This window comes from Mobula hypostoma, chromosome 3 (assembly GCF_963921235.1).
Source record: "Mobula hypostoma chromosome 3, sMobHyp1.1, whole genome shotgun sequence".
Classification (NCBI taxonomy): Eukaryota; Metazoa; Chordata; class Chondrichthyes; order Myliobatiformes; family Myliobatidae; genus Mobula; species Mobula hypostoma.
Genome location: NC_086099.1, coordinates 111,727,819 through 111,754,702, shown reverse-complemented (window position 1 = coordinate 111,754,702; position 26,884 = coordinate 111,727,819). Strand labels below are relative to the sequence as shown.

At 42.8% G+C, this 26,884-nt stretch overlaps 1 protein-coding gene across 15 annotated transcripts in view; it reads right to left on the bottom strand.

Annotated features, from left to right (window-relative positions):
• LOC134344192 (calcium/calmodulin-dependent protein kinase type II delta chain) overlaps window positions 1–26,884 on the bottom strand; it is a 586,032-nt gene that overhangs the window by 60,745 nt on the left and 498,403 nt on the right. For 8 of the 15 annotated variants that reach the window (XM_063043584.1, XM_063043590.1, XM_063043588.1 and 5 more), the window contains 3 exons: window positions 5,689–5,748; window positions 5,099–5,143; window positions 2,266–2,314 (listed from right to left, as the gene is read on the bottom strand). In XM_063043584.1, the coding sequence (XP_062899654.1) occupies window positions 2,266–2,314; window positions 5,099–5,143; window positions 5,689–5,748 (154 nt within the window). The remainder of the gene's footprint in view (window positions 1–2,265; window positions 2,315–5,098; window positions 5,144–5,688; window positions 5,749–26,884) is intronic. The other 7 variants (XM_063043595.1, XM_063043596.1, XM_063043598.1 and 4 more) reach the window with 2 other exon arrangements.

Genomic DNA, 26,884 nt, shown 5'->3' with positions numbered 1-26,884 from the left:
CTAGCCCCCTGCTCCAGTCACTTCATGTCCAGCCCCCTGCTCTAGTAGCTTCATGTCTAGCCCCCTGCTCTAGTCGCTTCGTGTCTCGCCCCCTGCTCTAGTAGCTTCGTGTCTAGCCCCCTGCTCTAGTCGCTTCGTGTCTCGCCCCCTGCTCTAGTAGCTTCGTGTCTAGCCCCCTACTCTAGTAGCTTCATGCTCTATTTGCTTTACACTGGGGCTATGACAAAGCACAGCTCCAATGTCACATTCAAGTCTACCGACAACACCTCTGTTGTAGGCCGAATCAATGGTGGTGACCTATCAGTATGTTGGAGAAATTGAAAATATGTTGGAGTGCTGCCACAACAACGACCTTTTATATCAGTGTCAGCAAGACCAAGGAGCTGATTATTGACTTCAGGAGGAGGAAACCAGAGGTTCATGAGCCAGTCTTTATCGGAGGATCAGAGGTGGAGAGGGTCAGCAACTTTAAATTCCTCCGTGTTATCATTTCAAAGTATCTGTCCTGGGCTCAGCACGCAAGTACAATTACGAAGAAAGCACAGCAGCGTCTTTACTTCCTTAGGAGTTTGCAAAGATTCAGTATGACATCTAAAACTTCGACAAACTTCTGTAGATGTGTAGTGGAGAGTACATTAACTGGCTGCATCACAGCCTGTAATGGAAACACCAATGCCTACAAAAAGTAGTGGATACAGCTCAGTCTGTTACAGGAAAAGCCCTCCCCTCCATTGAGTTCATCTGCTCAGAATGTTGTCGCAGGAAAGCAGCATCCATCATCAGGGACTCCCACAACCCAGGCCATGCTGTCTTCTCACTGTTCCCATCAGGAAGGAGGTACAGGAGCCTCAGGACTCTCACCACCAGGTTCAGGAACAGTTATTACCCCATAACCATTAGACTCTTCAACCAAAAGGGATCATTTCACTCAACTTCACTTGCCCCATCTTTGAAATGTTCCTACAACCTCTGGACTCACTTTCAAGGACTCTTCATCTCATGTTCTCAATATTTATTGCTTATTTATGTATTTTTTTTATATTTGCACAGTTTGTTGTCTTTTGCACTCTGGTTGCCTGCCCAGCTGATGGGGTCATTCATTAGGGTACTGGATCTATAGAGTATGCCTGTGAGAAAACAAACTTTGGAGTTGTATATGGTGCAATATATGTACTTCGAAAATAAGTTTATTTTGAAAATTCTTGTTTAGTTAAACATTTAATTACTAGTATAATTCGCTTGACATAATATCATGTGTCAAAAGGCCTATTCCTATGTTGTACTGTTATATACTCTATGAAATAAAATCAATGGACATAATACTGATCCTTGGAGAATTCCACAGTAGACCCCCATCCTTTTTCGTCCAAAACAAACTTTCAACTCTATTGTTCTCTGTTACTTAGACAATTTTGTAGCTACAAACAAGAAAAAAATCTGCAGGTGCTGGAAATCCAAGAAAAATACACAAAATGCTGGGGGAACTCAGCAGGCCAGGCAGCTTCTATGGAAAAGAGTACAGTTGTCGTTTTGGGCCAAGGCCCTCTGTCCTTCAGAGTCTCGGTCTGAAATTTCGACTGTACTCTTTTCCATAGATGCTACTTGGCCTTCTGAGTTCCTCTAGCATTTCGTGTTTGCTGCTTTTCCAAATGCTTTTGATGGTTTGCCACATGCCAGCTGAGACTATTCCCACTGAGAGCTACATAGTTCCCATTTTAACAAATGATGCTTGGTGTAGAGCATTGTAATGCTACTTGTAGTGCACAACATTGCCTTTGTCGTATTGGCGGGGTGGGGGGGCGTTGGAATTAACACTACATGCACACCATGCTTAGGATACCGGTAAAATCCAACTTCTGGGCTTAAACTGATCTCAGACACTAAACCCTGCTTCATAACGGGAGGTCGTTTCTGCCTGTGGCCATCGAACTTGCAGCTCCTCCCGTGGAGGGTCAGACACCCTGAGCCAATAGACTGGTCCTGGACTTTTTTCCATCTGGCATAGTTTGCATTTTGTTGTTTGATTGTTTGTGGTTTTTGTATTGCTATATTTATGCTCTATTCTTGGTTGGTGCCGCTGTAACGAAACCCAATTTCCCTCAGGATCAATAAGGTATATCTATCTATCTATAATGTTTGCAGCTTTGAATGAGCCTGTTTGCTGATGCACTGCAAAATTATTACAGTTATGTCAATTGCAAAACAATATAGATTTGAAACTATGTTCCATTCAATTGTATTAAAATTATACTTTATTTTGTTTACCTTTCACATCTTCATCTTCAATGGTTGTGTTGGTGCTTTCCGAGGATTCCTACGAGGAAAACACATGCAGATACACAGTGATTATGTGCATACAGGTACTGAAGAATTGATTCAAACAGTGCAACACAACACTAAGAACACAGATGCAAAGAGGAAGTAAGATGGAAGAAATATTTAACAATTTCATCAGTAGCCCACCAGCTCTGTTATATCAGAAGTTGCTATTCAAATGCACTCCTTATTCTATTCTGTACTCACCCATTCAAACCTCTGATGCCCTTTTCTGGCTTAATGCTGCCAATGACCTGGTCACTCACATTCCACGCTAGTTAACCTTCCTAGAATCTGTGAGTCAACCATTCCTTTTAAAATATTCAATGTTATTTTCAAAATCCTCCCATTCCCTTCTCTATAATCTCCTCTTGTACGAAAACCAAAGATATCCATGATCATCCAATCTTGTCTCTTCAATGCAGCTTGAAAATTCTATGTTGCTTCTCTCCTTTAATTCTCCCTTTAAACTTTACATGGTCAACTCCCTAATAACATGATGCAGCTCTGTGGTTTAGTATGAGCTGTTAATTTATAATGACCCTGTGAATCTCCTCAAGGTCAATACCAATTGATATTGTTCAAATCTTTGGGCTTAGCCAGAATGCAACTGCTTTACATGCAGCAGGCCAGCCTTCAAATTACTTTGTTTTCACTTTTCTCACTTGATTGATTCAATAGGCAGCTACCCCCACAAACAAGATTTGGCAAATAACATTGGGTTGTTATGATACAGACTACTATTTATACTAGGTAAATGTATTTGAAAACTTTATTGACCAGTTCTTAGTAAAATCTTACTATGTTCATAGAGAAATTGATACTGAACAAAGATGTTTTATATATTTTAATTAGATATATTAATATTTTTAAACAATCGATAGAGTTCATAATAGATATTGTTGTCACCATACCAAACGGCAGAGGCTTTTGCCAAGACATATGTAAAATGAAGAATAATGAGTGCTGATATACCCAGCTGATGCACCTAGTTGGTAACTGGAGGAACAGATCATAGCTGGTGGCTCGTCGAGATACCACAAGCAGAAAGAAACAGAAGCCAGCAGGACTTACCACCATAAATAGACAAAAGTTTCACCTGATACAATACATGCCTCCCAAGATATAACCAAGAAACATGCAGTTACTGACAAAAAACGTACATTCTTCAACAAAGTCAGGAAATAATAAACACAAATTTATGATTTCTCGCCTTAGCCACAGAAGTTCTAATGCAACTGGCAACCAATAACAGGCATTTTGTGAGTATTATAAATATGAATGAGATTTTAAAACCTTTTTAGAATTACAACTGACAAAATAGGTTTTCTGCTATTAAAACTTATGTTTTGTAACTCCAGAACTAATCAAAAAAAAACATGGGAGCTGGGATGCCTGTGCGTAATTTCTTTTACTTTACTGAGGCACAGACAAGATGTCATAGCGCGGACATATACCAGTCATGTGCTTCTTACATATAACCCATAATGAATTATGTAAACAAAGAAAGCTTAATCAAACAATATCACTCAGATTTTAAATACACTACACTTGATGGGGATTGCCTTATGTGGGGGTTGAGAGTTGTTGTACCATCCAAGCTGAGAGCTATAATATTGGAGGAACCAGTTATCTAGGCATGGTCAAAATGAAAATATTAGCTCTAACTTGTCCATAGCTGTCAGAATCACTTCCTGTCGACCCAGAGCCAACTACTACAACCACTATGGAGGAGGCCACAAAACCTGAAATTGTTTCAGAACCACAAATTCCACCTGCCAAGCAGAGTGATGCCCCCTTGTCAGGAAAGGCAATATCCCACAAGAGCAAGAAATCCTCCACAGTGATTAAATCTCTAGGCCTGAATGGGAAAATTTTAAATTTACAAGTGTGTGTGTGTGTGTGTGTGTGTGTGTGTGTGTGTTGAAACATTCTTTGTTTGTTTACATAATTCATTATGGGTTATATGTAAAAGTATGTGAATGGTACAGGTCACATCATATGTGAGTGCCTCACAAAAGAAAAAGAAATTTGTGGCTCCCATGTTTTTTTTTTCCCAATTAGCTTTTGGAAGTACAGAACATAACAAAAACTACCTATGCATTTAGATAAGTTGCAAGAACTTTCAGAAATAGAATCAGTTCTGTACAATAGGCACATTCAAATTTTAGCTTTAAATAGCTGGTTCTTACACTTTATATCTTTTTCTTTGAAAATCGTGCGATTTACAATAAATTTGCATCACCAGTAAATGACTCCTCAAAAACAGAATTAAAATGGGTCCAAAACCACATGATATCAACTGTCCAAAGAATAGCAAAGCATTAGCATCAAAGACCAATAATATTTTCTGTGGCTAATGCTGTTTACAACACAGCCAAACAAAATGGCTGCAGTTTTCAATAAGCAGATGTTTCCTCCACTCATGCATGCAGCCATACACCATAACATAGCATGCTAATAAACATTACACCCATACTTCTATCAAGATGAAGTGTATTGAAGACGCATAAAGAACACTGAATGCTTTTCAAATGGTCCATGCATTCCCCTCCCTAACAAAAAACAGGAAATCACATCACAAATAGCAGAAGCTGAAGAATATGTGCAAGCCAACATCGGTGTACTCCAGTTCCTCTTTATAACAAAGGTCTTTGTTTGATCCGTATAACAAATCCCATCAAATATTACAAATGTTTGTAGATATTGATTACATCTTATACTATGCACTTTGATGAAGCAAGTGCTGAAATGCTTAAGCAGTGAACGCATCTTGGAATACCTTATTTCCATCAGCAGGATTGTGGATTACAGTAGTTTGGGGCTCCTGAGCAAGATAAAAGAAAACTCTCATTGGTCATGGTTATCTTCAGCGATCAAAATGTTTAAGAGCCAACTAGAGGAATGAGAGCCAAAGCAGTTTTACTACCATCATGTGAAAAAAAGTCAAACACAATTAGCAAAAAAATCAAAATTAGAAATGGGTTTCTATTACTATCAGCAACTACTGCTTGGCATCCTGTAGGAAATGGCCTTATCACCTACAGTAGCAGCATGCAATTTCTTAAACTGCCTACCAGCATTTCTGTTAGCTCCCTGAAGTCGAAGCTTTGTTTTGCTAAATTTAGAGCAGTCCACCTTTGGGTATAGTAGCTGACATCAGTAGAGGAGCTAAAAGCAATATGCAGGCAGGCAATAGCCTGGCACTATGACATGCAGAATAATAGGAATGACCATGTTCATTGTTATGATAAAGAGCTGTAAATATGTGCTGTTTTACATAACAGAACAGAGGCACATTTTGAAAAAGATTACATAGTACCTCCAAAAGCAAATGGTAAAAAACAAATAGAAAAAGGAATCAAGGTATACCAGTGCTGGGGTAGGTATGGGTTCTTTTGGGCTGGTTACTACGTTGGCTTTGTTGTTTATCTGCAGGTAAGTTAAAACAGAAAATGCGTAAGCCTCAAAAATAAATTCTCCACGGTATATTGGACCATGTTACAACTGATCTGAAATAAACATCTGTTGGGAAATAACGTGGACTTCAAGACTTCCTAAGATATTACATCTAATATCCAATGTCCGAATTTGCAGGAAGGACAGAAGAAAAATTGTACAGTTATACTTTTGATTCACTGCAAGGTTTAAGAAACATTATGTAACACACTATATACATAAAAATATAATCAACAGTACAATTGTATGAAATAACCAAAGATTCCAATCAGAACACACACAGTTCTAATTCAGCTAGGGCTATTTTATACCAGAACTCTTTAGCAGCTTTGATAATCCATTGCTGCTCTTGGTATGTGATTGTGCTAGAGGCAACACATTGTCTTTACAAGCTAACTAACTGTATCTTTTAACCATTAAGTTTCATCAACACATGAATAAAAATACATTCTACATTCCATCAACAACAACAACTGAGAGAAATAAAAAGCCAAATCATGCCATATTTGCACAGGGCAAGTAATTTTGGCTGTAAATCCACATGTTTTCAGTATTGTGTAAATCCTAAAACCCCGTTGGAAGCGGAGACTTCTGTGGTGTAACGCTAGGGTATGAGAGGGCTAATTCAGGGTCCATTGATTAAACAGCAGAATAACACATTTTGATAGCTAGCTGAGTCACGCCTCCTGGCTTAGCTGGCTGTCAAACTCACAAAGTTCTGAATGCTCTCAGCAATTAAAAATGTTCATGTGGAATTCAAAAAAAGTTGGAATACTTAAAATAAAAGATATTTAATTATTCAATTCAGAATCACCCTCTAAGCTATGTCTACTTCTCTCCTCTTCCACTGGGCAGAAGATACAAAAGCCTGAATGCATGTACCGCCAGCCTCAGGGACAGCATCTACACTATTAAATGGTTTCAGTGCAATAAGATAGACACTTGACCTTACAATCTATTTTGTTGTGAATTTACCCTGCGCTTTATTATCTACCTGTACTGCATTGTTATTGATTTACCTTGTTCTACCTCAATGCACTGTGTAATGATCTGATCAGTAAGAACAGTATGCAAGACAAGCTCTTCACTGTAGTTCAGTACATGTGACAATAATATAACCAATTCTTTGCTAATGAAATGCATCATTTGCTGTTACTGTGTATATCTAACCTAGTACACGTTAAGCAGTGACCCTGAAACAAATTCATGCTCTGTCAGTGGGCTCCACAAGCTGTGTTTATGCAAAAATTCAAAGTTGATGACACTTACAAGGAGATTTGCCGGCAGTATGTTGTAAAGTTATTGGCATTTTCTAGCAGGTTGTAGCCCATGAATGTTATTGAAAAATGTGTGAAGGTGAACAAGTAATGACTTAATTTCAGACTTAATTTCCTTGTGGGAAAAAGGCGAGGAAAAATTAGCATCACTCATTTTATAGATCACCACAGAAAGTATCTCATCCAGCTGCATCACAGTTTAGTAGGACGAAGCACAGCCAGGATGTGGGAGATAAATGACAAAAGGCATTAAATAAAGGATATGTTATGATAGTCATGTGAGACTTCAATATTCAGCCAGATTAGGAAAATCAGGTTGGCGCTGGATCCCAAGAGAGGGAATTTGTAGAATGCCATCGAAATGGTTTTTTAGAGCAGCTTATAGTTGAGCTCACTAGGGAAAAGGCAATTCTAGATTGGGTGTTATGTAATGAACCAGTTTTGATTAGGCAGCTTAAGGTAAAGGAACTCTTGGCAGACAGAGAAGGAGAACATTAAGTCAGAAGTATTAGAATTACAGTGGAGTAAAGAGAATTACAGAGGCATGAGAGTTGAGTTGGCCAAAGTTGACTGGAAGGGGACACTAGCAGGGATGAAGGCAGAATAGCAATGGGTTGAGTTCTGGGGCAATTCAGACCCCAGCCTTCCCTTCTCCTTCGCCAACCCTTCTCTTCTTGGACACCCTGTTCTGGATCTCTGCCTTCTCTGCTTCTTTTCATCACTAATTGTCAGAGACATCAAATGTCTCAATTTCAGCACTCCTTTTCCTTTACCAACCTTTCCATCGCACTGCCCTCCACTCTCACTGCACCAATTCCAATCTTACCATTAAACCCGCAAACAAAGGGGTGCTGGTATAGTGTGGCGGACTGTTATCTACCCTGCTGACTACTCTCAGACACCTCCTCACACCTACCCCTCAAGGAGGACCCCACTCCACACCATCAGAAAATGTCTCTGATGCCATCACTAACCTCATCCATTCTGGAGAACAACCAGCCACTGCCACCAAACTCAGTTCCTTTACCCTGCACTGCATGCTTCTATCTCCTGCCCAAGATCCACTGGACTGTCCGAGCAGGCCTAGTGTCTCTGCTGCTGGTCCTGCCCTACTGAACGTGTGTCCTCATATCTCGATTCCTTTCTATTCCCCTTGGTTCAGTCACTTCCCACCTGCATCCGCGACATTTCTAATGCCCTGAATCTTCTCAGCAATTTTCAGTTTCCTGGCCCTGACCGCCCCATTATTACCAAGGATGTTCATCAGTCTCTGTACACTTTTTTCCCCCATCAAGAAGGTCTCAAAGCTCTTTGCTTTTTTGAACCAATCAATTCTCCTCCACCACCAGCCTCTTCTGTCTGGCAGAACTGGACCTCACCCCAAACAATTTTTCCACTTTCTCCAAACCAGAGGGGTAGCCATGGGAACTCACATGGGCCAAGCTATGCCTGCGCCTTCACTGGCTACGTAGAACAGTTTATGCTTGAAGCCTTCCTTGGTTATACTCACCAACTCTTCCTCCACTATATTAACAACTCTATTGGCACTGCTTCATGTACCCATGCTGAGTTAGACAACGTTATCAATTTTGCCTCACACTTCCCTACCTTTTCTTGATCTTCGTATTTCCATCTCTGGAGACAACTGTCAACCGACATCTTTTATAAACCTACTGATACCCACGTTTATCTTGACAATAACTCTTCCTACCCCATCTCCTGTAAAACTGTTATTTTCTTTTCTCAGTTTCTCCACCTCCATCACATCTGTCCTTAGGATGCGGCTTTCAATTCCAGAACATCCTCCTTCTTTAAAGAAAGGGGCTTTCCTCCCTCTGTTGATACTGTATCACCTGCATGCCCTCCTTTTCCCCACCTTCCTGCGGTTGTAATAGTGATAGAGTCCTTCTTGTCCTTCCCTAACACCCCATCAGCCTCCGCATCCAACACATTATCCTCCGCAACTTCAGCCATCTCCAAAGGGATCCTACCACTAAACACATCTTTATATACCGCTTTCCACAGGGATCACTCCCCCATGAATTCCATTGTCCATTTGTTCCTCTCCACTAACCTCCCTACAAGCACCAATCCCTGCAAGCAGCCACCCACACACCTCCTCCCTCACCTCCATCCAGGACCACAAACAATCCCTTCAGGTGAGGCAACATTTCACCCTCCAATCTGCTGGGGTTGTCTATTGTGTCCATGTGGCCTCCTCTACATTGGTGAAACCAGTCATAAATTAGGGGACCACTTCGGCAAGCACCTCTGCACCAACCACCACAAGCGGGAGCTCCCGGTGGCCAAACATTTTAATTCTGGAATGTTGAATGCCAAAATGAGACCACTCTCAGGGTGGAAGTGCAACACCTTATATTTTGTCTGGGTACCCTCCAACCTGATGGTATGAACATCAATTTCTCCTTCTGGTGAACAAAACTCTCCCCTCCCCTTCCTCTATTCTCCACTCTGAACCTTACTTCTTCTCACCTGCCTATTACTGCCATCTGAGTCCCCTCCCCTTTCCCTTTCTTCTATTTTCCTATCAGATTCTTTCTTCTCTCGCCCTTGACCTTTCCCACCCACCTGGCTTTACCTTTCACATTCCAGACTGCCTCATTCCCCTCCTCCCACCTTTTAATTCAGACATCCCTTCCCTCGCAGTCCTGAAGAAAGGCCTTGGCCCAAAACATCGACTGTTTACTCTTTTCCATAGATGCTGCCTGACCTGCGGAGTTCCTCCAGTATTTTGTGTGCGTTGCTCAGGATAGGTTCATCCCAGAGATGAAAAACTATTCTAAAGGAAGGATGAGGCAACTATGGGTAACAAGGGAAGTCAAAGACAGCAGAAAAGCAAATCATAGGGTATAAAACAGAGCAAAGATTAGTGGGAAGTTAGAGGATTAGAAAGCTTTTAAAAACCAGCAGAAGGCAACTAAAAAAAAACGTAAGGAGGGAAAAGATGTAATATTAAGGTAAGCTAGCTGATCAAAAGGATACCAAAAGTCTTTTTTAGATAGATACAAAGTAAAAGAGAGGCAAGAGTTTATATTGGACTGCAGGAAAATGACAGTGGGGGACAAAGAAATGATGGATGAATTTAATATGTAGCAGACACTAACAGTATGCCAGAAATGTGAGAGTGTCAAGTGGCAGAAATGAGTGCAGTTGCTATTACTAAGGGGAAGGTGCTTGGGAAGCTGAACTTTCAGACTGAAAGTAGTTAAGGCACCCAGAGCAGATGGACTACACTCTAGGATCTGAATGAGGTAGCTGAAGAGGTTGGACAGGCAGTAGTAGTGATCTTTTAAGAATCATTATATTGTGGAATGGTTCTGGAGGGCCGGAAAATTGCAGACGTCACTCCACTCTTTAAGAAAGGAGGGAGGTAAAAGACAGGAAATCCGCTGGAGTTATTTGAGGAAATAACAAACAAAGGAGAGTCAACGGACATTGTGTAAAGGGGTATCTTCTGGTTGGTTGCTGATGACAGGTGGTGTTCTGCAATTTGGTATTGGGACCACTTCTTCCGTTATATGTCAATGATTTATATGACAGAGTTGATGGGTTTGTGACCAAGTTTTCAGATGATACAGTCAAGGGGGACAGGTAGTTTTGCAGAAGCAGGGAATTTGAAGAAGGATTAGACAGATTGGGAGAATGAGTAAAGAACTGGCAGATTGAATAGAGTGTAGGGAAGCGCATAGCCTTGCACTTGATAGAAGGAATATAGATGTGGACTATTTTGTAGAAAATTCAAAAATTAGAGGTGCAAAGAGATTTGGGAGTCTTTGAGCAGGATTCCCTAAAGGTTAATTTGCAGGTTGTGTTGCTGGTAAGGACAGCAAATGCAACGTTAGCATTCATTTTGAGAGGTCTAGAATACAAGAGCAGGGATGCGTTGCTGAGAATTTATAAGGCATTGGTCAGACTATAAACAAGAGAAAATCTACAGATGGCTGTGTTGATTTGTCAACACACAATTGAAGTATTGTGAGCAGTTTTTGGTCCCTTATCTAAGGAGAGATGTGCTGGCACTGGAGAGGGTTCAGAGGATGTGTACGAGAATTGATTCCAGGAATGAAAGGGTTAATGTAGGAGGAACATTTGATGCCTTTGGGCCTGTACTCGCTGGAGTTTAGAAAAATGAATGGTGACCTCAGTGAAGCCTGTTGAATATTGATATGCCTAGACAGGGCGGATGTGGAGAGGATGTTTCCTATAGTGGGTGAGTCGAGAACCAAAGTGCACAGTCTCAGAAGACTGGGACATCCATTTCAAACAAAGATTAGAAGGAATTTCTTTAGCCAGATGGTGGTGAATCTGTGGAAATCATTGCCACGAATAGTTGTGGAGGCCAAGTCACTGAGTATTTGTAAAATGGAAGCTAAGTCTCTTGGTTAGTCAGGGTGTCCAAGATTACAGGGAGAAGGCAGGAGAATAGGGTTGACAGGGATAATAGTCAGCCATGATGGAATAGTGGTGCAGACTTGATGGGCCAAATAACCTAATTCTGCTCCCATGTATTATGGTCCAGCAGTGTGGCAATTGTTTTGTCGAAGAAATTTCAGAGGGTTGTGGATATAGCTCAATCTATCATGAAAACCAGCCTCCCTTCCACAGACTCCGTTTACACTTCCTGCTGCCTTGAGAAAGCAACCAGCATGGTCAACGGTCTCTCTCACTCTGGTCATTCTCTTTCAGCTCTTAACCTCAAGCCCCTAACTAATGAAGGCCAATGCACCAACACCGTCCTTACTATCCTATCAACTTGAGTGGCAATTTTGAGGGATAGTCAGCATGGCTTTGTCAAGGGCAGGTCGTGCCTTACTAGCCTAATTGAATTTTTTGAAGATGGAACAAAACACATTGATGAAGGTAGAGCAGTGGATGTCGTGTATATGGATTTCAGAAAGGCATCTGATAAGGTTCGCCCTGCCAGGCTCATTCAGAAAGTAACAAGGCATGGGATCCAAGGAGATCAACTCTGCTCTTAAACGCATCTCCCCCATTTCACGTACATCTGCTCTCACTCCATCCTCCCGCCACCCCACTAGGAATAGGGTTCCCCTGGTCCTCACCTACCACCCCACCAGCCTCCGAGTCCAACATATTATTCTCCGTAACTTCCGCCACCTCCAACGGGATCCCACCACTAAGCACATCTTTCCCTCCCCCGCCCTCTGCATTCCGCAGGGATCGCTCCCTACGCAACTCACTTGTCCATTCGTGCCCCCCATCCCTCCCCACTGATCTCCCTCCTGGCACTTATCCTTGTAAGCAGAACAAGTGCTACACATGCCCTTACACTTCCTCCCTTACCACCATTCAGGGCCCCAAACAGTCCTTCCAGGTGAGGCAACACTTCACCTGTGAGTCGGCTGGGGTGATATACTGCATCCGGTGCTCCCGATGTGGCCTTTTATATATTGGCGAGACCCGACGCAGACTGGGAGACCGCTTTGCTGAACATCTACGCTCTGTCCGCCAGAGAAAGCAGGATCTCCCAGTGGCCACACATTTTAATTCCACATCTCATTTCCATTCTGACATGTCTATCCACGGCCTCCTCTACTGTAAAGATGAAGCCACACTCAGGTTGGAGGAACAACACCTTGTATTCCGTCTGGGTAGCCTCCAACCTGATGGCATGAACATCGACTTCTCTAACTTCCGCTAATGCCCCACCTCCCCCTCGTACCCCATCTGTTACTTATTTTTATACACACATTCTTTCTCTCACTCTCCTTTTTCTCCCTCTGTCCCTCTGAATATACCCCTTGCCCATCCTCTGATTTCCCTCCACCCCTGTCTTTCTTCCCGGACCTCCTGTCCCATGATCCTCTCGTATCCCTTTTGCGTATCACCTGTCCAGCTCTTGGCTCCATCCCTCTGCCTCCTGTCTTCTCCTATCATTTTGGATCTCCCCCTTCCCCTCTAACTTTCAAATCCCTTACTCACTCTTCCTTCAGTTAGTCCTGACGAAGGGTCTCGGCCTGAAACGTCGACTGTACCTCTTCCTAGAGATGCTGCCTGGCCTGCTGCGTTCACCAGCAACTTTGATGTGTGTTGCTTGAATTTCCAGCATCTGCAGAATTCCTGTTGTTTGCGGATCCAAGGAGACCTTGCTTTGTGGATCCAGAATTGGTATGCCCACAGAAGGTAAAGGGTAGTTGTAGATGGTTCAGATTCTGCATTGATGATGGTGACCAGTGGCATTCTGCAGGGATCTGTCTGGGACCTCTCCTCTTTGTGATTTTTATAAATGACCTGGATGAAGATGTAGGTGGGGGGGTTAGCAAGTTGCTGATGACACAATGTTAAGGGTGTTGTGGATAGTCTGGAGGGTTGTCAGAGGTTACAGTGGGACATCAATAGGATGCACAACTGGGCTGAGAAGTGGCAGATGGAGTTCAACCCAGATAAATGTTTGGTGGCTCATTTTGGTAGGTCTAATTTTAAGACAGAATATAACATTAATGGTAACACTCTTGGCAGTGTGGAGAATCAGGAAGACCTTGGGGTCCATGTCCATAGGACACTCAAAGCTGCTGCGCAGGTTGTCAGTTTCATCAACCATGGGATTGAGTTCAAGAGCCATGAGGTAACGTTACAACTCTACAAGACCTTAGTTAGACCCCACTTGGAGTACTGTGTTCAGTTCTGGTCACCTGACTACAGGAAGGATGTGGATACTATAGAAAGGCTGCAGAGGAGATTTACAAGGATGTTGCCTGGATTGGAGAGCATGCCTAATGAGAATCGGTTGAGTGAACCTGGCCTTTTCTCCTTGGAGCGACGGAGGATGAGAAGTGACCTCATAGATGATGAGAGGCTTTTTCCCAGGGCCGAAATGGCTAAAATGAGGGGGTACAGTTTTAGCAGTAGGTACAGGGGGGAATGTCAGATGTAAGTTTTTCACATACAGAGCGACAGAGTGGTAGAGTGCCAGTGACAGTGGTAGAGGTGGATACGATAGGGTCTTTTAAGAGACTCTTAGATAGATACATGGAGCTTAGAAAAATAGAGGGCTAGGGAAATTCTAGGCAGTTTCTAGAGTAGGTTACATGGTCGGCACAACATTGTGGACTGAAGGGCCTGTAATGTGCTGTAGATTTCTATGTTCTATAGATGTGGATTTCAAGATCCCTGTCATCCACTACATGTTGGGTTCCTGCCATTAATGCTGCATTCTGCCTTCAGATTCAACCTTCCAAAATGTATCACTTCACATTTATCCAGGTTGAACTTCATCTGCCACTCCTCTGGCCAACTTTAAATTCTATCAGTATCCCATTATAACACTGTACGACGTACGACACTGCCTACCACACCACCACCCTGCAGGTCTTCTTTAAGCCTCTTCCCTCTCAGCTTAAACCAATAGAAACATAGAAAATAGGTGCAGGGGTAGGTCATTTCGCCCTTCGAGCCTGCACCGCCATTCAGTATGATCATGGCTGATCATCCAACTCAGAACCCTGTACCTGCCTTCTCTCCATACCCCCTGATCCCTTTAGCCACAAGGGCCATATCTAACTCCCTCTTAAATATAGCCAATGAACCGGCCTCAACTGTTTCCTGTGGTAGAGAATTCCACAGATTCATCACTCTCTGTGTGAAGAAGTTTTTCCTCATCTTGGTCCTAAAAGGCTTCCCCTTTATCCTTAAACTGTGACCCCTCATTCTGGACTTCCCCAACATTGGGAACAATCTTCCTGCATCTAGCCTGTCCAATCCCTTTAGAATTTTAGACGTTTCAATAAGATCCCCCCTCAATCTTCTAAATTCCAGTGAGTATGAGCCTAGTCGATCCAGTCTTTCATCCTATGAAAGTCCTGCCATCCCGGGAATCAATCTGGTGAACCTTCTTTGTACTCCCTCTATGGCAAGGATGTCTTTCCTCAGATTAGGGGACCAAAACTGCACACAATACTCCAGGTGTGGTCTCACCAAGGCCTTGTACAACTGCAGTAGTACCTCCCAGCTCCTGTACTCGAATCCTCTTGCTATAAATGCCAGCATACCATTTGCCTTTTTCTCCGCTTGCTGTACCTGCATGCCCACTTTCAATGACTGGTGTACAATGACACCCAGGTCTCGTTGCACCTCCCCTTTTCCTAATCGGCTACCATTCAGATAATAATCTGTTTTCCTGTTCTTGCCACCAAAGTGGATAACCTCACATTTACCCACATTAAATTGCATCTGCCATGAATTTGCCCACTCACTTAACCTATCCAAGTCACCCTGCATCCTCTTAGCATCCTCCTCACAGCTAACACTGCCCCCCAGCTTCGTGTCATCCGCAAACTTGGAGATGCTGCATTTAATTCCCTCATCTATGTCATTAATATATATTGTAAACAACTGGGGTCCCAGCATTGAGCCTTGTGGTACCCCACTAGTCACTGCTTGCCATTCTGAAAAGGTCCTGTTTATTCCCACTCTTTGTTTCCTGTCTGCCAACCAATTCTCTATCCACATCAATACCATACCCCCAATGCCGTGTGCTTTAAGTTTGCACACTAATCTCCTGTGTGGGACCTTGTCAAAAGCCTTTTGAAAATCCAAATATACCACATCCACTGGCTCTCCCCTATCCACTACTCCACTAGGAATAGGGTTCCCCTTGTCCTCACCCATCTGCTCTCACTCCATCCTCCCACCACCCCACTAGGAATAGAGTTCCCTTTGTCCTCACCTACCAACCCATCAGCCCCTGGGTCCAACATATTATTCTCCGTAACTTCCGCCACCTCCAACGGGATCCCACCACTAAGCACATCTTTCCCTCCCCACCTCTCTCTGCTTTCCGCAGGGATTGCTCCCTACATGACTCCCTTGTCCATTTGTCCCCCCAATCCCTCCCCACCGATCTCCCTCCTGGCACTTACCCGTGTAAGCGGAACAAGTGCTACACATGCCCTTACACTTCCTCCCTTACCACCATTCAGGGCCCCAGACAGTCCTTCCAGGTGAGGCAACACTTCACCTGTGAGTCGGCTGGGGTGATATACTGTGTCCAGTGCTCCCGATGTGGCCTTCTATATATTGGCGAGATCCGACGCAGACTGGGAGATTGTTTTGCTGAACACTTACGCTCTGTCCGCCAGAGAAAGCAGGATCTCCCAGTGGCCACACATTTTAATTCCACGTCCCATTCCCATTCTGATATGTCTATCCACGGCCTCCTCTGCTGTAAAGATGAACCCACACTCAGGTTGGAGGAACAACACCTTATATTCCTTCTGGGTATCCTTCAACCTGATGGCATGAACATTGGCTTCTCAAACTTCCGCTAATGCCCCAGCTCCCCCTCATAACACATCTGTTATTTATTTATATACACACATTCTTTTTCTCTCTCTCTCCTTTTTCTCCCTCTGTCCCTCTCACTATACCCCTTGCCCATCCTCTGGGTTCCCCCCCCTTTTCTTTCTCCCTGGGCCTCCAGTCCCATGATCCTCTCATATCCCTTTTGCCAATCACCTGTCCAGCTCTTGGCTCCATCCCTCCCCCTGCTGTCTTCTGCTATTATTTTGGATCTCCCTCTCCCCGTCCCACTTTCAAATCTCTTACTAGCTCTTCATTCAGTTAGTGCTGACGAAGGGTCTCGGCCCGAAATGTCGACTGTACCTCTTCCTAGAGATGCTGCCTGGCCTGCTGCATTCACCAGCAACTTTGATGTGTGTTCCCTATCCACTCTACTAGTTACATCCTCAAAAAATTGTATGAGATTTGTCAGACATGATTTTCCTTTCACAAATCCATGCTGACTTTGTCCGATGATTTCAGCGCTTTCCAAATGTGCTGTTATCACATCTTTGATAAATGACTCTAGCATTTTCCCCACCACCAATGTCAGGCTAACTGGTCTATAATTCCCCGGTTTCTCTCTTCCTCCTTTTTTAAAAAGCGGGGTTACATTAGCCACCCTCCAATCCTCAGGAACTAATCCAGAATCTAAAGAGTTTTGAAAAATTATCACTAATGCATCCACTATTTCTTGGGCTACATCCTTAAGCACTCTGGGATGCAGATCATCTGGCCCTGGGGATTTATCTGCCTTTAAGGTATTGGTAAGGCCAAATTTGGAGTATTGTGTACAGTTCTGGTCACCGAATTATAGGAAAGATGTCAATAAAATTGAGAGAGTACAGAGGAGATTTACTAAAATGTTGCCTGGGTTTCATCTCCTAAGTTACAGAGAAAGGTTGAACAAGTTATTCTTTGGAGCATAGAAGGTTGAGGGGCTACTTGATAACAGGTGTTTAAAATTATGAGGGGGATTGATAGAGTTGACGTGGATAGGCTTTTTCCATTGAGAATGGGGGAGATTCAAACAAGAGGACATGAGTTGAGAGTTAAAGCGCAAAAGTTTAGGGGTAACATGAGGGGGAACTTCTTTACTCAGAGAGTGGTAGCTGTGTGGAATGAGTTTCCAGCAGAAGTGGTTGAGGCAGGTTCGATGTTGTCGTTTAAAGTTAAATTGGATAGATACATGGACAGGAAAGGAATGGAGGGTTATGGGCTGAGTGCAGGTCAGTGGGACTAGGTGAGAGTAAGAGTTCGGCATGGACTAGAAGGGCCGAGATGGCCTGTTTCCGTGCTGTAATTGTGATATGGTTAATCCCTTCAATTTACCTAACACCACTTCCCTACTAACATGTATTTCCCTCAGTTCCTCCATCTCACTCGACCCTCGGTCCCCTACTATTTCCGAAAGATTATTTATGTCCTCCTTCGTGAAGACAGAACCAAAGTAGTTATTCAAATGGTCTGCCATATCCTTGTTCCCCATGATCAATTCACCTGTTTCTGGCTGTAAGGGACCTACACTTGTCTTAACCAATCTTTTTCTTTTCACATATCTATATAAGCTTTTACAGTCCGTTTTTATGTTCCCTGCCGGCTTTCTCTCATAAGCTTTTTTCCCCTTCCTAATTAAGCCCTTTGTCCTCCTCTGCTGGACTCTGAATTTCTCCCAGTCCTCAGATGAGCCACTTTTTCTGGCTAATTTGTATGTTTCTTCTTTGGATTGATACTATCCCTAATTTCCCTTGTCAGCCACGGTTGTATTACCAACCCTTTAAGTAATCATTTGCCAGTCTATCTTAGCTAATTCATGTCTCATACCCTCAAACTTACCCTTCTTTAAGTTCAGAACCTTTGTTTCTGAATTAACTATGTCACTCTCCATCTTAATGAAGAATTCCACCATATTATGGTCACTCTTACCCAAGGGGCCTTGCACGACAAGATTGCTAACTAACCCTTCCTCATTGCTCAATACCCAGTCTAGAATGGCCTGCTCTCTAGTTGGTTCCTCGACATGTTGGTTCAGAGAACCATCCCGCATACATTCCAAGAAATCCTCTTCCTCAGCACCCTTACCAATTTGGTTCACCCAATCTACATGTAGGTTGAAGTCACTCATTATAACTGCTGTTCCTTTATTGCATGCATTTCTAATTTCCTGTTTATTCCCATCCTAACCATCATTACTACTGTTAGGTGGCCTGTACACAACTCCCACCAGCGTTTTCTGCCCCTTAGTGTTATGCAGCTCTACCCATATCGATTCCACATCCTCCTGGCTAATGTCCTTCCTTTCTATTGCGTTAATATCCTCTCTAACCAGCAATGCTACCCCACCTCCTTTTCTTTCATGTCTATCCCTTCTGAAGATTGAATATCCCTGAATGTTGAGCTCCCATCCTTGGTCACCCTGGAGCCATGTCTCTGTGATCCCAACTATATCATATTCATTAATAACTATCTGCACTTTCAATTCATCCATCTTGTTACGAATGCTCCTTGCATTGACAGACAAAGCCTTCAGGCTTGCTTTTACAACACTCTCAGCCCTTAGCCCTTATACAATTATGTTCAAAAGTAGCCCTTTTTGATTGTTGCCCTGGATTTGCCTGCCTGCCATTTTACTTTTCACCTTACTACTTTTTGCTTCTACCCTCATTTTACACCCCTCTGTCTCTCTGCACTGGTTCCCATCCCCCTGCCACATTAGTTTAAATCCTCCTGAACAACAGTAGCAAACGCTCCCCCTAGGACGTTGGTTCCAGTCCAGCCCAGGTGCAGACCGTCCTGTTTGTACTGGTCCCACCTCCTCCAGAACTGGTTCCAATGCCCCAGAAATTTGAATCCATCCTCCTTGCACCATTTTTCAAGCCACGTATTCATCTGATATATCCTCCTATTTCTACTCTGACTAGCACGTGGCACTGGTAGTAATCCAGAGATTATTACCTTTGTGGTCCTACTTTTTAGTTTATCTCTTAACTCCCTAAATTCCCTCTGGTTTTAGACATCTACCAAGGAGGGCTCCTGGCTACATACCACCACCATCTAGGCAATACATACATCTACAGACATATAGTATCTACATTCATCCACTCAAGTTTGCCTACCGGCACAGCAGTTCTACAGCAGAAGCCATTTCATTGGCTCTTCAGTGAATCCAGGAACATCTGGACAGCAGAGATGCATACATCAGGATGTTCTCAATCAACTACAGGTTGACATTCAATACTATCATCCCCTCAAAACTAATGAGACCTTGACCTCAATACCTTTCTGTGCAATTGGATCTTTGATTTCCTCACTTGCAGACACCTGTCAGTTCGGATTGACAACATCTCCTCCACAATCTCCATCAGCACAAACAACAATCTCTCAGTCAACATCAGCAAGAACAAGGGAGCTGATTATTGACTTCAGGAGGAGGAAGCCAGTCCTTATCAGCAACTTTCAATTCCTCTATTTAAGAGGACCTGTCCTGGGCCCAGAACACAAGTGTAATTACAAAGATAGCATGGCAGTGGCTCTAATTCCTTAGCAGTTTGCGAAGATTTGGCATGACATCTATAACTTTGCCTAACTTCCACAGATGTGTTTTTGAGAGTATATTTTGGTGTATCACAACCTGGTATGGAAGCCTTTGAATGAAAAGTCCTACAAAAAGTAGCAGATAAGGACCAGCCCATCATAGGTAAAGCCCCCTCCACCACTGAGCACATCTATATGGAGCGTTTGCAAGAAAGCAGCATCCATCAGGGACCCACACCACCTAGATCATGCATTCTTCTTGTTACTGTCATCAGGGAGAAAGTACAGGTCCCACACCACCAAGTTCAGAAACAGTTATTACTCATCAACCATCAGGCTCCTGAAACAGAGGGGATAACATCACTTAACTTTACTTGCCACGTTAATGAACTGATTCCACAATCTATGGGCTCACTTTTAAGGACTCTTCATGTCATGTTCTCTGTAGTTATTGCTTAATTAGAATGATTATTATTTATTTATTCTTCTTTCTTTTGTATCTGCACAGTTTGATATACTTTGCACACTGGCTGTCCTGCTAGTGTGGTTTTTCATTGTTTCTATTATGTTATTGGATTTATTGAGCATGCCTGCAAGAAAGTAAAACTCAGGGTAGTATATGGTGGCATATGTACTTTGATAATAAATTTACTTTGATCTATGTCATTTACAAAATTATCCACCTCTATCATGCCTCCTCTTAGCTTGCTTTGCTCCAAGAGAAATAGATCAAGTGTCTCCTTATAACTCAAGCTCTTCCTTGTGATTCTTTAATGTACCCTCTCTAGTTTGATCACATTGTTTCTGCACTGTGGTGACCATGTCTGCACACAATACTCCAGGTGTAGCCATTGTAACATGGCATCCCAACCCTTGTACTCAATGAAGGCAACACCCTGGGCAGCTGTGCTGCCACTTTCAGGGTATAAGTAAAATATTGTTCTTGCACCACAAGGTTTCTTTATTCAACAACACTCCCAAGACCCTGCCATTCACTGTTCTAGTTGAACTTCACAAAATGCATCACTTCTCTCTTTTCTGCTTCTATCTTCATCAGGCCATTTCTGCTCAGTCACTGTAGTAATACATTTTTGTGTGCATTAGGTTTCGGTAACTACAGATTTCACAGCAGACAGCAGTTGAAATGCTGCTCACCTACATATATTGATGTGAAGCATCAATAAAGGAATCTAGTTGTGCTGAGACTCATTTTTATTCACTCATAAGAACAGCATGGTGTAGACAGATGGATCAATCTGTATAGAACATTGAACAGTACAGCAGACAGATGGACTCTCAGCCCATGGTATTGCGCCAAACTAATTAAAGTTACAATTACACTAGTGTGGAACATAGCTTCAGAAATGCAAGAATTTATAAAAATGTCCCAAAGTATAACTTTTAAAAAATATCAGACTAATCAATAATCACTAGCTTGTATGGTGTTTAGTGAATTTAATGAACAAAAAAAGCATACTAAAGAACTCATAGTAGATTTCTATGCACATTACTTATTCTTTACAAAATTCTCTACAGCAAGGCATGAAAGCTTAAACATTTTAAATTTAATTAGACGGCCATAATGGTTGGTCGTCTTTTCTGAGATAAATCATGTTCCTTTGAGAGTTCTACAGCAGGACGATACTCATAGCATCAATCTTGCCAAGTCTCGTCAGAATTGTGTTTCAATATCACCACTTATTCTTCTAATCTTCAGCAAGTATAGTTCCTCGACTCAATCTTTCCTCACAAGATAATTTCACCCTGCTGCCTCCAATGACTTTCCTCTCCCCCACTCCAATACCAGAATTGTTGCGATAACTTCATCCCCAAGATAAGTACATCTGTAAATCCTGTTACTTCACACCATATTTCAGGTGTGGTCTTACCCAGACCTTACATAAATGCAAGCATTAATTTATTTACCCCCCTTGCAACATTGCGATCACTTGTTGCTAAATTTGTGTCATTCTTGTTCAAACATATATCTCTCTGAATAACATTTAATACTTTCTCACTATTTAAGCACACCTTGCATTTCTCTACTTATCATCATTTTATCAGTCAACTTGAGAATTTCCTCTTGCAGGCACCTTGTGTCCTCATTACAATTTACTTTCATCATCAGTTTGCTATGCTCAGTTGCTTTATCTCCAAGTTACTAATGTTACTAAGTTACTAACCCAGGCAAAAAGGTCAGCATAGACGGGGAGGATCAAAGGACCTATCCCTGCATTATTCAGTGCTATGACTGTCTTAATGATTTCCATTACTACTGCTCTGTGCTCACTACAGTTGCAGTGTACTTGTTTAGAAGCAAAAGGCTAGTATTTGAGATTACCACATCCTGTGTCTCCATATCTCTGTGACTCCCAGTCACATCTGTCAGTTCCTGAACATTGACCAGATCAGAACAACTTTTTAAATTGAAGGAAAATGATCAGCTTCTGGCCTAACCACAATTTCCCAAAACATGGTAAAATCTGCAGCTCAAAACTCTGGCTGAACAACCCCAAACCAATTACATTTCAAACCTATAAATGTCTCAGGGCATTATTGGTTACTGAGAATCTCAGTGATCTTCACCAGTTCTACCACGAAGCTAGAACAGATCACCAGATCTGTTGTCCACATGAAAACACAATTTACATGCTCACTAAGCTTATATTTATGGAATATTGCAATGCCTCATCAAACAGCAATATTTGTAAAAGTATATTAAAAAAAACAAATTAAAGACTAAATGAATAAAAGGCATGGTGTCACAGTGTAAACTTTAAAAACATCTTGGCACCACAATAGTTCACCCAATGACATTATAAGCCAAATATCACTTCAAAAGAAGTATCAAGTTCATTAAAAGTGCACTGATTCCTCCAGTTACATAATCAGAATCAATTCAATAGTTTATTTCTATGCAACAATGGGCTGTACAATGCTTGATCTGCTTGCCTAACTGATTTGTTAACTAAACAATTTTAGACAGCGACATTTAACAAACAAACAGAATAAATGAAGGATGTGATTAGCAAGAGGCTTTTCTCTATAAAAAAAGGTAAAAAAGATGCCTGATATGGCAAACATTTTGGGAATTACTAATCAGGACTTTAATTTTAACATTACTTCACCATCTCCATGAATTACCTGAAATGCTCCATCGGAGATCTGACCAATGTTTTCCCCTGATCTTGCATTTCACACTCTGATAAGTGATGACTGACTGACATTCCATTTTCCTTCTTTACTTGGTTATCCACCTGCATGAGGCACATCAAGTCCCTGCAGCCCCCCTCACTGGACACCTTGCAGTTCGCATACAGTCCCAACCGTTCAACAGATGACGCCATTGCCATCACCCTCCACCTGGCCCTAACCCACCTGGACAAAAAAAGACACGTATGTTTAAATGCTGTTCATAGACTTCAGTTCAGCATTCAACACAATCATTCCTCAGGATCTGACAGAAAAGCTGAGCCTGCTGGGCCTAAACACCTCCCTCTGCAACTGGATCCTAGACTTCCTGACTGGGAGACCTCAGTCAGTCTGGATTGGAAGCAGCATCTCCAACACCATCACACTGAGCACGGGGTCCCCCAGGGCTGTGTGCTCAGTCCACTGCTGTTCACTCTGCTGACCCACGACTGTGCTGCAACACACAGCTCGAACCACATCATCAAGTTCGCCGATGACACGACTGTGGTGGGTCTCATCAGCAAGAATGATGAGTCAGCAGAGAGGAGGTACAGTGGCTAACGGACTGGTACAGAGCCAGCAACCTGTCTCTGAATGTAAACAAAACGAAAGAGATGGTTGTTGACTGCAGGAGGACATGGAGCGACCACTCTCCGCTGAACATTGACGACTCCTCTGTAGAGATCGTTAAGAGCACCAAATTTCTTGGTGTTCACCTGGCAGAGAATTTCACCTGGTCCCTCAACACCAGCTCCATAGCAAAGAAAGCCCAGCAGCATCTCTACTTTCTGCGAAGGCTGAGAAAAGTCCATCTCCCACCCCCCATCCTCACCACATTCCACAGAGGTTGTATTGAGAGCATCCTGAGCAGCTGCATCACTGCCTGGTTCGGAAATTGCACCATCTCGGATTGCAAGACCCTGCAGCAGATAGTGAGGTCAGCTGAGAAATCATCGGGGTCTCTCTTCCTGCCATTACAGACCTTTACACCACACGCTGCATCCGCAAAGCAAACAGCATTATGAAGGACCCCACACACCCCTCATACAAACTCTTCTCCCTCCTGCCATCTGGCAAAAGGCACCGAAGCATTCGGGTTCTCACGACCAGACTATGTAACAGTTTCTTCCCCCAAGCCATCAGACTCCTCAATATCCAGAGCCTGGACTGATACCACAGAGCAGTAGTAGATGGTTGTTTTTCTGACTGGAGGCCTGTGACTGGTGGAGTGCCGCAGGGATCAGTGTTGAGTCCATTGTTGTTTGTCATCTATGTCAGCAATCTGGATGATAATGTGGTTAACTGGATTAGCAAATTTGTGAATAACACCAATATTGGGTGCTTAGTGGACAGCATAGATTGCAATTAAATTTTGCAGCAGGATTTGGATCACCTGTAAGAATGGCAGAATGAATTTAATGCAGACAAATTTGAGGTGTTGCACTTTAGGAGGGCAAAACAGGGTGGAGCTTACACTAGGAGTGGCAGAGCACTGAGGAGCATGGTAGAATAAAGTGACCTGGGAATACAAATCTATAATTCCTTGAAAATAGCACCTCAGTTAGCTTGGTCATAAACAGAACTTCTGGCAATAGAACTTCATAAATTCCAGCATTGAGTACTGGAGTTGGGATGTTTTAGTTGTACAAGATGTTAGAGAGGCAACTATTATGTGCATTTCTGGTCACCTATCTAAAGGAAAGTTATCAACAAGATTGAAATAGTGCATAGAAAATATGCAAGGACGTTGTCAGGACTTGAGGACCTGAGTTATAGGGCAAGGTTGAAAAGGTTTGGACTTTATTCCCTAGAGTGTCGAAGATTGAAGGACATTGATTAAGATAGACAAAATTATGAAGGGGCTAGATAGCGTAAATATAAGCAGGCATTTTCCAATAAGATTGTGTGAGACTACAACTGGGTTAATGGTGAAAGGTGAAATGTTTAATAGGAACTTGAGGGGGACTTTCACTCAGAGGGTTGTGAGAGTGTGGAGCAAGCTGCCAGAAGTGGTGGATGTGGATTTGAATTCAACATTTAAGAGATATTATAGATAGGCACATATACATCGCTCAGGTGCCTAAGAGGTTTGCAGAGTTTCGTATTTGTCAATGTGGAGTGGAGAGCGAGTTTATAAATCTGGCAGAGGCAAAGGATTTTGGGAACGGTGAGGGTGGTGTGCTGTGGACGGTGTGTGGGACAGGTGGCAGAGAAGGAGGAGTGCCAGGGCAGGGGGATGGCATGGGTGCAGACACACCCAGCTCTAGGACACCAGGCAAGGTCATTTGATTCCAAATAACTGGTATATTAATCATTACATAATGTCTATCTGCTGCTTCCTGCTCCCTCCCCTCTCCTTTCCCCTTTTCCCAACCATGATTCCCCTCTCCCTGCCCTAATCCCACTCTCAGTCCACAATAGAGACCCATATCAGAATCAGGTTTATCATCACTCACATAGATCATGAAAACATAAAATGACTACATCCTGTGCAAAACTCTTAGGCACCCTAACTATATACATGTGCACAAGACTTTTGCACAGTATTGTATGTGGATGCCTGGGGTCTGGACGGCTATAATCTACGTGCAGGTTGATGCGACTAGGCAGATTAATAGCTCAGCGGGGACTAGATAGGCCAAAGGGCCTTTTTCTGTGCTGTAGTGTTCCGTGACTCTAAACTGTACTGTCTTCATCAGTACACTTAGTTACACCCATCAGGTTGCTCAGAGAAGATTTTCCCCTTGCTTGTTGTCTCTGATTATTTCCCACTGATGGAGACATCACGTAAAGATTTTTACTCCTCGTGTATGTGAAGGACGTAAGAAATAAAGTCAATTCAATTCAATTATACTGGTCAGGTTCTCTTGTTAATTCCCTTGATTTGTGGTTGTTTTTATATAAACAGAACATTAAAGTACAGTATAGACCGTTCAGCCTCTGATATTGTGCCAAACTTTTAACTTATACTAAGATCACTACCTACCATTCTCTCCCACATAGCCCTCTATTTTTCTATCATCTCCGTGCCTATCTTAGTCTCTTAAATGTCCCTAATGCATTTGCCTCTACCATCACCCTTGGCAGGACATTCCATGCATTGACTACTGTTTGAAAATAAACTTACCTCTGACATCCCCCCATACCTTCCTCCAACCACTTCAAAGTTATACCCCCTTGTATTAGCCATTTCCACCCTGGGGAAATGTCTCTGGCCATCCATTTGTTCTATGCCTCTTATCACTTGAACACTTTTATCAGGTCACTTCTGTTCCTTCTTCATGATACATGAGCTTGAATCTACACAGCCTCCTGGTAAATCTCCTCTGCAGCTTCCACATCCTTCCTATTAAGAAGCAAGCAGAACTGAACACAATTTTCCAGTTGAGGTCTAACAAGGATTTTTATAAACTTGCCACATTGAACTCAATCCACCCCCCCCCCCCCACCGCCAGTAATGAAGACCAAGAAATTATACGCCTTCTTAACAACCCTGTGAGATTGCATGGCAACTTTGAAGGATCTATGCACGTGGACCCCAAGATCCCTCTGTTATTCTGCACTGCCAAGAATTCTGAACTCTGCCTTCAAATTTGACTTTCCAAAATGAATCACTTCACACTTGTCCAAGATGACATTCCAGTTTTCCTTTTTCCTCATAGAAAAGTACAGCACAGAAACAGGTCCTTCGGTCCATCTAGTCCATGCAAACCATTTAAACTGCCTACCCCCATTGAGCTGCACTGGGATCACAGCCCTCTATTCCCCTCCTTAAATGTTCAAACTTT